This window comes from Coregonus clupeaformis, chromosome 11 (genome assembly GCF_020615455.1).
Source record: "Coregonus clupeaformis isolate EN_2021a chromosome 11, ASM2061545v1, whole genome shotgun sequence".
Classification (NCBI taxonomy): Eukaryota; Metazoa; Chordata; class Actinopteri; order Salmoniformes; family Salmonidae; genus Coregonus; species Coregonus clupeaformis.
Genome location: NC_059202.1, coordinates 25,855,578 through 25,869,764, shown reverse-complemented (window position 1 = coordinate 25,869,764; position 14,187 = coordinate 25,855,578). Strand labels below are relative to the sequence as shown.

General features: G+C 41.9%; 1 protein-coding gene across 1 annotated transcript in view; it reads right to left on the bottom strand.

Annotated features, from left to right (window-relative positions):
- Positions 1 to 14,187, bottom strand: part of LOC121576449 (rab GTPase-activating protein 1-like) — a 193,104-nt gene that overhangs the window by 151,931 nt on the left and 26,986 nt on the right. The window contains exons 8-10 of the mRNA XM_041889596.1: positions 12,758 to 12,824; positions 12,387 to 12,489; positions 4,901 to 5,067 (exon numbers count right to left, since the gene is read on the bottom strand). Coding sequence (XP_041745530.1) covers positions 4,901 to 5,067; positions 12,387 to 12,489; positions 12,758 to 12,824 — 337 coding nt within the window. The remainder of the gene's footprint in view (positions 1 to 4,900; positions 5,068 to 12,386; positions 12,490 to 12,757; positions 12,825 to 14,187) is intronic.

Below are 14,187 nucleotides of genomic sequence, written 5' to 3'. Positions count from 1 at the left end.
TTTCAGAGTGCCTCCGTTTGAAAAAACACCTTCTAAAGTTAGCATCACCTTTGCCACTGCCCGAGGGGAGCGCGGTGAAAATATAATTACACGTACAGGAGGAAATTAAATAGAGCGGCAGCGGAGAGCACCAAGGATACCACCGGCAGTCTTTTGGCCAGAGTGTCTGGCAATAGGGTTCACAGGGAGCCCGTGCAATCAGAGCACAGAGAGACTGGGCTCACTCAACTATGCAGGTCACTTCTAAAGTTGGGCTTTGTCACATTGCACACAGATGGTTTTGTATCACTGTGGATTAAAGCTAACGCTTTAGCACAAGGGCCCTATTTTAACACTATACTATACATCGAAGACATTTATAGGCAATGCATTACCATAGTTAACTAATTGCTTCTGACAGTCATACGTGACATGACAAATGTTTGCAGTAAAACCACTTGGCCCTTGTGTAGGATCCTCCACTAATACCTCACCAAACCCTTTTCATTTCCTTGTGAACCAGGTGTAAAATATGTTGAAAGGTCGACAACAGTGACTTCTGTTACTCCACCTTTAATGAGAGAACCGCGGAACAAATAAAATCATACGTGGCTAGTGGCTGGGATTAGAATCTTGTGCAAGCACTACAATAGTTATCTTTTAATTAGCTTCTAACTACAGCAGTCGGCTTTCTTTCCTGCCTGCTGATTAGATAACTAGAGAGAGAGGCAATCAGCCAGGGTCCTAATTACTACAGCCAGATAATGAGAGGCTTCCTCGTATTAGGGTTCCCAATGCTACAAAAGCCTACGTCCCAAATGCACCCTAAGCCGTGCACTTTAAAGGGAGTAGGTTGCCATTTGGGATGCAACCGTAGCCTCCGTTTGCTGCCTCACATGCTCCCAGAAGCAGAGTGGAGTGGAGATTTTCCTTTCGAACAAAGAGGCAAAGGGTTTATGTTTCCAACCCAGGCTTGTTTTGGCTTTCTAAGCACCTGCGGATTAACCGGACTGGATGGGGATGCACTTGTGTGCTGGGCCGGCAATTGAATGAGTTGTCGCTCTCATGCATTTTTCATTTGGATGAGTTCGGAGGAGGGGCATGGGTCAAGTAGATTGGGTGTGGTTGTATGTGTACGCCGACAGGCTTGGTTGCAGTGTAGCTATCTGATTAGATAATAGAGGGGGATCTTGATCGTTCTAAGTGGCTTTGTTTCCTGTGTCTATGCAGGGTCATCTAATTCTCACTTTACATGGAGGACTACCAGAAGAAAACAATACGACCGACACATCCACATTTGTGCAAGGTATGCTTTAGTCATGGTATCGCTTTCGTCTTTCGAGTCCAAATTCGTAGGACCAGTAAGCAGAACGCACAACATCCCTACTCTTGTATTGTCCCTTATTCACTAGGAACAAAATGGAAGCAAGCGGGCCAAAACAGGGAGGACTACTTGAACTTGACCAATAAGACAAGGCTGTTATCATTTTTCCGTCACAAAACATTAGGTGTGCTCTTTCAAACAGCCCTATTTTTCATCTTTCTTGTAGGCATTTGCCTTTTATTATAGACATTGCGTTTGCCGGGAAGGAGCTAGAGACATTCAACTTTGGCCTTGTTGTTACGACCGTTGTCATGGTAACCTGACAGCTGCATGTTCTAGATTCCTCCTTTTAAATTGACTTTCCACTGCTTTCATTTCTTCACATTCACAACAGTAAGTTAGCAGCTTGCCGTAGCCTACTTGTAAATAATTACCTTGTATTTTCCTGTTATGGTGAATAAAAAGTTGCCTACTCAAAACGTTGTCAGATATGTTCTGGTAATTATATGAGCTGGCTAGAATTAGGGATGTGCATCTCTCCTTCAAAGCATGATTCGATGCACATCTAGATACATGGGCTCTGATACAACACAGGAACGATACTTTTAGTTTGAAACGATTTGGTTCGATTCGATGCACTAACATTTGTTGCATGAACACACTCATTTACCATTCTAATCTGACACCAATGGAGCTCAGGAACTGGGCCTCTGAGCTGGATCTGTCTGAGCTGACTTCGCTGAGCGACCCTCTGTCTGTGTGTGTGATTTGGTTTTACATTACATTTACGTCATTTAGCAGACGCTCTTATCCAGAGAGACTATCCTTGTGGGGACCAGAAGTCCTCCTCCTTGTGGGGACCAGAAGTCCTCACCAGGAGAGTAAAGCAAGTTAAATTCCAACAAGTGGGGACATTTCACCGGGCCCCACAAGGAAAAAGGCTTTTTTAAACTTAGGGGTTATTAGAATTTGGTTTAGCGAAAATACAATAGATTTTTCGGTCCCCACAAGGATAGTAAAACAAACGTGTGTGTGCGATGGAGCACATGAACTGAGCATTTCTGCTTTTTGTTAACTTGTCATTTTAGCAGATGAAAAGTGTTTTGAGCTAGTAACATGTCAATATTTATCTTTAGAAATGAACTATAAAACAGCTTTTGATTTCACACCAGTCTCAAAAGCGAATGGTTTTGACCGTTTGTAACTTTACAGTGGAGCTGTATGCGCCCGTATAGTGCGGCTCGCAAAAATGATTGCTGTCCTTGATATGAAATTACAACTTTACCCTGTTCATGTAAAAATGACCAAATGCTCTGACTGTTTAAAGCAAAACTACCAAAACGATTTCTTATGGTGAACCTGGCAATGGAAAAGCCCCAATCTGCAGTTAGATGTGCGATCAGAAAGATGTGAGTTGTGTCCACTCTGGTAGCCTACACAATAGTAAAACACTATTTGCTACAGTGCATTTGTTAACAATGACCCAGCAACTTACATTGCTTGTCACCCAACTAATAGAGCCTGTGATTTGACATTACGAAAGCCATTTTACAAGCATTTGAATGCTGAAGGTGGCGCGAGCAGCTACTCTCTGTGCGCACAACGACTTGAAGATGAATGACTGTCAATCACACGCATGTACATGCTTAGTTCAATAGGCTATTTTAGGAAAAGAACGCATCAATTCAGTCAAAGGATTAGAGGTATTTTCGGGGTGGGGTGGGGGGGGGGTGGGAATAAAAACATTAGTTAACCGCTGGAACAATTTGGGCTCCTGCCGACCGATGCACTCGTATCTTAAACATTTGAACCGGAGACTGATGTGAATCGTTACATCCCTAAAATAAATACATTATTAATTGATTTTATTTTATTTGGCAATATTCCATTACATTAATTCTTACCATTAAATATAGGCCCTATGTGTATTGACTGTAATCAGGACAGGGGTATGTAGGCTAAGTGTGTCTCGTCTGTTAATGAGCAAAATAAGAACTATTGATTTCATTTGCATGGCGCAGCCATGGGCTACACAGACCAGTAACATAATTTTTTTTTAAAGTATGCTCTTCTATTCTTTTGAAAATAAATGTTGTTAGTCTTATGTTTCATATTTGAGATTCTTCAAATAGCCACCCTTTGCCTTGATGACAGCTTTGCACACTCTTGGCATTCTCTCAACCAGCTTCAACTGGAATGCTTTTCCAACAGTCTTGAAGGAGTTCCCACATATGCTGAGCACTTGTTGGCTGCTTTTCCTTCACTCTGCGGTCCGACACATCACAAACCATCTCAATTTGGTTGAGGTCGGGGGATTGTGGAGGCCAGGTCATCTGATGCAGCACTCGATCACTCTCCTTCCTGGTAAAATAGCCCTTACATAGCCTGGAGGTGTGTTGGGTCATTGTCCTGATGAAAAACAAATGATAGTCCCACTAAGCCCAAACCAGATGGGATGGTGTATCGCTGCAGAATGCTGTGGTAGCCATGCTGGTTAAGTGTGCCTTGAATTCTAAATAAATCTCAGACAGTGTCACCAGCAAAGCACCCCCACACCTCCTCCTCCATGCTTTACGGTGGAAAATACACATGCAGAGATCATCCGTTCACCCACACCGCGTCTCACAAAGACACGGCGGTTGGAACCAAAAATCTCACATTTGGACTCCAGACCAAAGGTTCAAATTTCCACCGGTCTAATGTCCATTGCTCGTGTTTCTTGGCCCAAGCAAGTCTCTTCTTCTTATTGGTGTCCTTTAGTAGTGGCTTCTTTGCAGCAATTTGACCATGAAGACCTGATTCACACAGTCTCCTCTGAACAGTCGATGTTGAGATGTGTCTGTTACTTGAACTCTGTGAAGCATTTATTTGGGCTGCAATTTCTGAGGCTGGTAACTCTAATGAACTTATCCTCTGCAGCAGAGGTAACTCTGGGTCTTCCATTACTGTGGCGGTCCTCATGAGAGCTAGTTTCATCATAGCGCTTGATGGTTTTTGCAACTGCACTTGAAGAAACTTTCAAAGTTCTTGACATTTTCCGGATTGACTGACCTTCATGTCTTAAAGTAATGATGGACTGTCGTTTCTCTTTGCTTATTTGAGCTGTTCTAGCCATAATATGGACTTGGTCTTTTACCAAATAGGTCTATCTTCTGTATACCCCCCCCCCCCCCCTACCTTGTCACAACCCAACTGATTGGCTCAAATTCATTAAGAAGGAAAGAAATTCCACAAATTAACTTTTAAGAAGGCACACCTGTTAATTAAAATGCATTCAAGGTGACTACCTCATGAAGCTGGTTGAGAGAATGCAAAGAGTGTGCAAAGCTGTCATCAAGGCAAAGGGTGGCTATTTGAAGAATCTCAAATATAAAATATATTTTGATTTGTTTAACACTTTGTTTTGGTTTCTACATGATTCCATATGTGATATTTCATAGTTTTGATGTCTTCACTATTTTTCTACAATGTAGAAAATAGTACAAATAAAGGAAAACCCTTGAATGAGTAGGTGTTCTAAAACTATTGACCGGTAGTGTATAATGAAAACGACCCTGATGAGGTTGTGCTATCTAGTCCTACTAAGTGCCCAAGTACCTGTTTGAGTTTGAGGTAGAAGGTCTCGCTGAAGGCCTTGCGGCTGAAGTACCAGAAGCGCTCGTTGGCCGGGTAGACGCGCACCAGGGTCTCCAGCAGGAAGCGCACCGGCTCCAACACCTCAGTCACCACCAGGTCCACAGCCACAGTCATGTACACCTGCTTGTCTGGAGAGAGACCACCACAAAGGTCAAGGTCACACACTGGAGGGCTAGGGGTGGGGTGGGGTGTAAAACAGAGCATAGAGGAGTAGGTGAAAGGGTCATAGGAGAGGCTTAGGCTGCCTCTGTGTTTGTAGTGCCAACAGTGGCTGCAGAATTTTAACAGATTAAGTACCATGTAGGCTACCTGCCCCAGTCAAAGTGGGTGTTGCGGGTTGACACAATTGAAGTGGATAAAGTGTAATGGTATTAACTTGCTTTAATTGTATGTTTAGAGGGAAGAAAACATTTATCACCTGCTGTTTTAAATTAGGTACACCAACATTATTTACTTACAGAGAAAGCTTGGATCCCACAGCAGCCACTAACTATCATACTAGGGACAGCACCGCACCTACTCGCTGACCTCACCATTCCCAGAGGAAGATACAGACTATTGATAAATGTAGAACTGAAATCATATTACTACAACCAAGAACAACAAACTCAGTATCTTTGAATATTTATGAATGATTTAGAATCTAAGGAAACTGCATTCCAAGTGATATATCATGATGAAGAACAGCTGTCCTACAGCACCAGCTTCATCCAAGTGAAAAAGTGACATCTGGGGTAACAGATTTTGCCACATTACATTTTTGGGCTGGGAAAAACAATTGCAAGAAATATAAACAAGAACAGATAGCAATCGCTGAGGTGTAAAACAGAGGGAAAAATAACCCATTTCACAGTGAGAAGGTTATATTATTGTAATTAACCAAAAGAAACGTCTACAAAACTGCCTTGTAAAGAATGGCCTAAATTACGATACGGTCGAGGATAAAATGTTGGTTTAGAAAGATGTTTTAGGAAACGGCATCCCTTCAAGCTTCAGATACCATAGGACTACTTTCCCTGTGTGCCAAATCGCTGACAACGAAGAAGGATTTGTTTAGTTAAGACCGCTAGTGCTGTTGTTTTTAGAAGTCTAGTCTCTCCCAGTTGTGACATGAAGTAAGCTGTGTGGTTTAAAGGGATGGTTCTTCGCTAGATAGTGTAGAGTCAAAGCCTTGCGTCTACAGTCGAAGGCTATTTTGTATAACTTAAACAATTCCGTTCATGTTTTGTGGGCAGTGTGCTAGTGCCTACAGCTTCATATAAAAATAAAAAAAACTATTAGCTACAGTATAAAACTTAAAATCTATAAATCTATATGGATTCCTAAATGTTCTGGCTCACAGAAAAACATGAATATCTAATGTTTACATGCATGTTCTGCCAGCCAGTTACAGTATTATCAGCAGCTACTTCCTATTCTCCCTGTGTGGTTGTGGAACAAGTGTGGCTTTGTAGTTTAGACTACCTAACTCCCCTGAGATGGGTTGCTAGGACAAGCTGCCATATACAGGTAAAAGTCAGTAAATTAGAATATTTTGAAAAACTTGATTTATTTCAGTAATTGCATTCAAAAGGTGTAACTTGTACATTATATTTATTCATTGCACACAGACTGATGCATTCAAATGTTTATTTCATTTAATTTTGATGATTTGAAGTGGCAACAAATGAAAATCCAAAATTCCGTGTGTCACAAAATTAGAATATTGTGTAAGGGTTACATTTTGAAGACACCTGGTGCCACAAACTAATCAGCTGATTAACTCAAAACACCTGCAAAGGGCTTTAAATGGTCTCTCAGTCCAGTTCTGAAGCCTACACAAACATGGGGAAGACTTCAGATTTGACAGCTGTCCAAAAGGCGACCATCGACACATTGCACAAGGAGGGAAAGACACAAAAGGTTATTGCAGAAGAGGCTGGCTGTTCTCAGAGCTCTGTGTCCAAACACATTAATAGAGAGGCAAAGGGAAGGAAAAACTGTGGTCAGAAAAAGTGTACAAGCGATAGGGATCACCGCGCCCTAGTCAAGATTGTGAAAAAAAACCCATTCAAAAATGTGGGGGAGATTCACAAGGAGTGGACAGCTGCTGGAGTCAGGGCTTCAAGATCCACCACCAAGAGACGCTTGAAAGACATGGGTTTCAACTGCCGCATACCTCGTGTCAAGCCACTGTTGACCAAGAAACAGCGCGAAAAGCGTCTCACCTGGGCTAAGGAAAAAAAGAGCTGGACTGCTGCTGAGTGGTCTAAAGTCATGTTTTCTGACGAAAGCAAATTTTGCATTTCCTTTGGAAATCGAGGTCCCAGAGTCTGGAGGAAGACAGGAGAGGCACAGGATCCACGTTGCCTGAAGTCTAGTGTAAAGTTTCCACCATCAGTGATGGTTTGGGGTGCCATGTCATCTGCTGGTGTCGGTCCACTCTGTTTCCTGAGATCCAGGGTCAACGCAGCCGTCTACCAGCAAGTTTTAGAGCACTTCATGCTTCCTGCTGCTGACCTGCTCTATGGAGATGGAGATTTCAGGTTCCAACAGGACTTGGCGCCTGCACACAGCGCAAAATCTACCCGTGCCTGGTTTACGGACCATGGTATTTCTGTTCTAAATTGGCCAGCCAACTCCCCTGACCTTAGCCCCATAGAAAATCTGTGGGGTATTGTGAAAAAGGAAGATGCAGAATGCCAGACCCAACAACGCAGAAGAGTTGAAGGCCACTATCAGAGCAACCTGGGCTCTCATAACACCTGAGCAGTGCCAGAAACTCATCGACTCCATGCCACGCCGCATTAATGCAGTAATTGAGGCAAAAGGAGCTCCAACCAAGTATTGTACATGCTCATATTTTTCATTTTCATACTTTTCAGTTGGCCAACATTTCTAAAAAATCCCTTTTTTGTATTAGCCTTAAGTAATATTCTAATTTTGTGACACACGGAATTTTGGATTTTCATTTGTTGCCACTTCAAATCATCAAAATTAAATGAAATAAACATTTGAATGCATCAGTCTGTGTGCAATGAATAAATATAATGTACAAGTTACACCTTTTGAATGCAATTACTGAAATAAATCAAGTTTTTCAAAATATTCTAATTTACTGACTTTTACCTGTAGGTTCAAGTCAAACTCTCCTGACTTTCGAGTCAGCAACTCGCCTGCGCTGCTAATTTGTTTGATATACAGTACCTTCAGAAGGTATTCATACCCCTTGACTTATTCCACATTTTGTTGTGTTACAGCCTGAATTCAAAATGGATTAAATAGATTTGTTTTCTCACACATCTACACACAATGCACCATAATGCTATGACACTCCAAATTGAGCTCAGGTGCATCCAATTTACTTTGATCATCCTTGAGATGTCACTACAACTTGATTGGAGTCAACCTATGGCCAATTCAATTGTTTGGACATGATTTAGAAAGAAACACACCTGTCTATTCAAGGTCCCACAGTTGAAAGTGCATGTCAGAGCAGAAACTATACCATGAAGTCCAAGGAACTGTTCCAAGATAGAATTGTGATGAGGCATACATCTGGGGAAGAGTATAAAACAATTCCTAGAGTGTTGAAAGTTTCTAAGAGCACAGTGGTCTCCATCATTGGGAAACAGAAAAAATATGGAACTACCCAGACTGCCTAGAGCTGGCCGTCAGACCAAACTGAGCAACCGGGTAAGAATGACCTTGGTCAGGGAGGTGGCCAAGAATCTAATTACCACACTGACAGAACTACAGAGTTCCTTGGCTGAGATAGGAGAACCTGCCAGAAGGACAACAGTCTCTACAGCACTTCACTAATCTGGGCTTTTTGGGAGAGTGGCCAGACGGAAGCAACTCCTGAGAAAAAGGCACGACAGCACGCCTGGAGTTTGCAAAAAGTTATGTTAAAGACAGAGCAGAAGACAAAACACGCAAAGCACCATGTCTGGAAAAACCATGCACAGCTCAGTACCCGTTTAACACTCTCCCTACCGTGAAGCATGGTGGTGGCAGCAGCATGCTATGGGGACACTTTTCAGCAGCAGGGACTGGTAAGGATAGAGGGAACAATGAATGGAGCCAAATACAGGAACATCCTTGATGAGAACCTGCTCCAGAGTGCAAACAACCTTAGACTGGGGTGAAGATTTAAGTTCCAACAGGACAATGACCCCAAACATACAGGCAAAGCAACGCAGGAATGGCTTCAGAACAATAATGTGAAAGTCCTTGAGTGGCCCCAGCCAAAGCCCAGACTTGAATCTCATTGAAAATGTGTGGAAAGACTTGAAGATTGCTGTTCACCACCGCTCCCCATCTAACTTAACAGCACTTTAGAAAATCTGCAAGGAAGAATGGGAGAAAATCCCCAAATCCAGATGTGTAAAGCTGATAGACATACCCAGAAAGACCCACAGCTGTAATCGCTGCCAAAGGTGCTTCTACAAAGTATTGACTCAGCAGTACGAATACTTATGTAAATGAGATATTTATGTATTTAATTTACAATACAATTTGCAAAGATTTCTAAAAACATATTGTGTGTAGACGGGTGAGATTTAAAAAAATATTTAATCCATTTTGAATTCAGGCTGTAACAACCACATTTTGAATAAGTCAAGGGGTATGAATACTTTCTGAAGGCACTGTAATGAGTTCAGTGAGGCTATGTCTTGCACTGATCGGTAGTGTCTTACTGTACATTACACTGGGCCCCGATATATGAAAAGGTGCCAAAACCAACGTTTTCAGACAGTCTATTTGGCTGCCTGTGTCAAAAAGGAGAAATATTACATTTTGCAAGCCCTCTAACGGAAAAGGTGGTATCAAATGTTAGAGGCAGTGACTATTTTGTGACTGTTCAAACTACAAAATGTTAACACAATTTTAGGCAACTACATAATTTCACTTGATAATTATCTAAAAAAAACATTGAACATTTAATTTAGAACTTTTTTATATAATGGCCTGTTGGTTGAGTCAAAATAAATCATAAATCATATATATATATTTTAAAGGTGCTAGCTATATAGAGTGAGGGAAAAAAGTATTTGATCCCCTGCTGATTTTGTACGTTTGCCCACTGACAAAGACATGATCAGTCTATAATTTTAATGGTAGGTTTATTTGAACAGTGAGAGACAGAATAACAACAAAAAAATCCAGAAAAATGCATGTCAAAAATGTTATAAATTGATTTGCATTTTAATGAGGGAAATAAGTATTTGACCCCTCTGCAAAACATGACTTAGTACTTGGTGGCAAAACCCTTGTTGGCAATCACAGAGGTCAGACGTTTCTTGTAGTTGGCCACCAGGTTTGCACACATCTCAGGAGGGATTTTGTCCCATTCCTCTTTGCAGATCTTCTCCAAGTCATTAAGGTTTCGAGCCTGACGTTTGGCAACTCTAACCTTCAGCTCCCTCCACAGATTTTCTATGGGATTTAAGGTCTGGAGACTGGCTAGGCCACTCCAGGACCTTAATGTGCTTCTTCTTGAGCCACTCCTTTGTTGCCTTGGCCGTGTGTTTTGGGTCATTGTCATGCTGGAACACCCATCCACGACCCATTTTCAATGCCCTGGCTGAGGGAAGGAGGTTCTCACCCAAGATTTGACAGTACATGGCCCCGTCCATCGTCCCTTTGATGCGGTGAAGTTGTCCTGTCCCTTTAGCAGAAAAACACCCCCAAAGCATAATGTTTCCACCTCCATGGTTGACAGTGGGGATGGTGTTCTTGGGGTCATAGGCAGCATTCCTCTTCCTCCTCCAAACACAGCGAGTTGAGTTGATGCCAAAGAGCTCGATTTTGGTCTCATCTGACCACAACACTTTCACCCAGTTCTCCTCTGAATCATTCAGATGTTCATTGGCAAACTTCAGACGGGCCTGTATATGTGCTTTCTTGAGCAGGGGGACCTTGCGGGCGCTGCAGGATTTCAGTCCTTCACAACGTAGTGTGTTACCAATTGTTTTCTTGGTGACTATGGTCCCAGCTGCCTTGATATCATTGACAAGATCCTCCCGTGTAGTTCTGGGCTGATTCCTCACCGTTCTCATGATCATTGCAACTCCACGAGATGAGATCTTGCATGGAGCCCCAGGCCGAGGGAGATTGACAGTTCTTTTGTGTTTCTTCCATTTGCGAATAATCGCACCAACTGTTGTCACCTTCTCACCAAGCTGCTTGTCGATGGTCTTGTAGCCCATTCCAGCCTTGTGTAGGTCTACAATCTTGTCCCTGACATCCTTGGAGAGCTCTTTGGTCTTGACCATGGTGGAGAGTTTGGAATCTGATTGATTGATTGCTTCTGTGGACAGGTGTCTTTTATACAGGTAACAAACTGCGATTAGGAGCACTCCCTTTAAGAGTGTTCTCCTAATCTCAGCTCGTTACCTGTATAAAAGACACCTGGGAGCCAGAAATCTTTCTGATTGAGAGGGGGTCAAATACTTATTTCCCTCATTAAAATGCAAATCAATTTATAACATTTCTGACATGCGTTTTTCTGGATTGTTTTGTTGTTACTCTGTCTCTCACTGTTCAAATACCTACCATTAAAATTATAGACTGATAATTTCTTTGTCAGTGGGCAAACGTACAAAATCAGCAGGGGATCAAATACTTTTTTCCCTCACTGTAGGTTGAGTCCGGAACGCCCTGGACAGGATCATTAGCTACAATTATCCAGAAATGAAAAGCTCAGCACCATTAAAGTCTACCACATCCCCTTTCCCCTGTCTCTGACCCTGATAACCACTGAGGTTGAACGCTGCTAGCACTCTAAACACATCCCAGAGCACAACAACACTATTGCTATTCAAATAAGCTTTTTACTGCAGAGAAAGAATCTTCTGGTCTCAAAAAAAGCAAATAAGTACCTTCCCCTTGTCATTATCATAACTGAAGCTTTTTTCATTTGCCATCTTAACCATCCATCCTCACATGAAAATAGTAAGATGGACTGCTTACAAATTCTGGGCAAAGAAGGAATTGGAATTGATGAAAGAGAGCCATAAAATCAAAGGATCTGCCTGGCCAGCTATGAATGTGACAGCAGTATGCTGTATGACAAGCAATGATTTGACAATAACATGCTGCAGTATGCTAGTGTTAGGCTGGTTAACAATGACATACTGCAGTATGCTAGTGTTAGGCTGGTTAACAATGACATGCTACAGTATGCTAGTGTTAGGCTGGTTAACAATGACATGCTACAGTATGCTAGTGTTAGGCTGGTTAACAATGACATGCTACTACAGTATGCTAGTGTTAGGCAGGTTAACAATGACATGCTGCAGTATGCTAGTGTTAGGCTGGTTAACAATGACATTCTACAGTATGCTAGTGTTAGGCTGGTTAACAATGACATGCTACAGTATGCTAGTGTTAGGCTGGTTAACAATGACATGCTACAGTATGCTAGGCTGGTGACAGGGCTGAGGGATTGGGGGGTTGGCCTCACCTTTAGGTGTGTCTTCATTCAGCACCTGGAAGGCAGCCATGTTGGGGTTCCAGGTGCCCGTGATCACATACGACTTTCCATCCGAGCTCTTCCCCATGGACTCCTTCACAAAGGCACACAAAGAGAATAGTGAGAGACTATATACAAATCATGATCAAGGGGTCTCAAAGAGCAAAGCCATTCCAATCAAACCCCAAAGAATTTCTTCAATTCAACTCTGTTTAGCCTAACCAACACTCAGGTCAACAAATGCCAAAAGAATGGCACGTCTCACAGTGATAGTTTAGTTCAGTACACGGAGTGCTGTTTGTAACTTGGTCATCATGTGACTGAATGAAACCACCCTGAGAGCTGCTCAGTCTTCTGCTCACCATGTCTAGAAGGTGCATGTCACTGTTTCGAACCTTCTGGCCTGGGCTCAGCAACATCCCAAAACACCTAAGGGAAAAGAACACAGGTCGTGAGCAATGGAACAAGAGGGCACTGCAATTCACATATAATCATTTCATAAGGTTTGGGTAGCATTTGGTTTTATTATATGATGGTCTTTGTTGAGACTCCCTAGCTGTAGAAAATAATTGAATAAAATAATCTACTTGAAGAAATATAACCTTTCTCCAACAGGTACTGTGGCATTAGCAAAGCTACAGGTATATTTGGTTGCAGTGACCCAATTCTGAATCCTGTAGACTCCCGTCAAATGCTGGTACGTTTCGGTGAATTTGCATGGGTCTATTATATTTATAAATTCAAGGAATCCAAATTTAACCACAGCAAAGCAGTGGCAATATCACGTTGAAACAGAGGCCACTATTTGCCTGTTTCTTATGATAGCTGCGCCATCAAGTGGTTGCTGTGAGAATCACAACTTCATAAGATATAAACCATCTACTACGCTTCCATAGAATAAAGATACTCATCTGAAGAGCCTTGATTTCACCCTTCCTTCGTAAGATTGATATATAACTGTCATGAACATAACAAAGGCTTACTGTTGTAATAAGCAGGCATAACTTGTGCAAGCTGGTTAACAATTACCATTAGCGTATAACAACTGCCCTTCAATCATTGTGACACAAAAAAACATTTTGTTTAGGTAATCTACTTGGGCATAACAGGTAGGCAGTATGATACAGTCAAAGCTAAAAGAAGATTAACATAAAAAGGATGGTTGAGACTAAAAATAGGATGCAAGGTGTCTGCCTTTCACAGAACACAATAAAAAACACAGACAGACAGGAAGGAAGGCTACGTGAGAAACCTGACCTAATTCTACTAGCTAAACTGCTGCAGTGTTTTCCGTAAGCGCCGGTCAACAGCCAGCAACATTTTCCAAAGTCTTATACTTCGGAAAGTATTCACAACCCTTCAATTTTTCCACATTTTGTTGTGTTACAGCCTGAATTTAAAATGGATTACATTTAGATGTTTTTGTCAATGGCCTACACACACACACACACACAATACCCCATAATGTCAAAGTGGAATTATGTTTTTTGAAATGTTTACTAATGAATACAAAACGAAAAGCTGAAATGTATTGAGTCAATAAGTATTCAACCCCTTTGTTATGGAAAGCCTAAATAAGTACAGGAGTAAAAATGTGCTTAACAAGTCACATAAGTTGCATGGACTCACTGTGTGCAATAATGGTGTTTAACATGATTTTTGAATGACTACCTCATCTCTGTACCACACACATACAGATAATTGTAAGGTACCTCAGTCAAGCAGTGAATTTCAAACACAGATTCAACCACAAAGACCAAGAAGGTTTTCCAATGCCTCTCAAAGAAGGGCA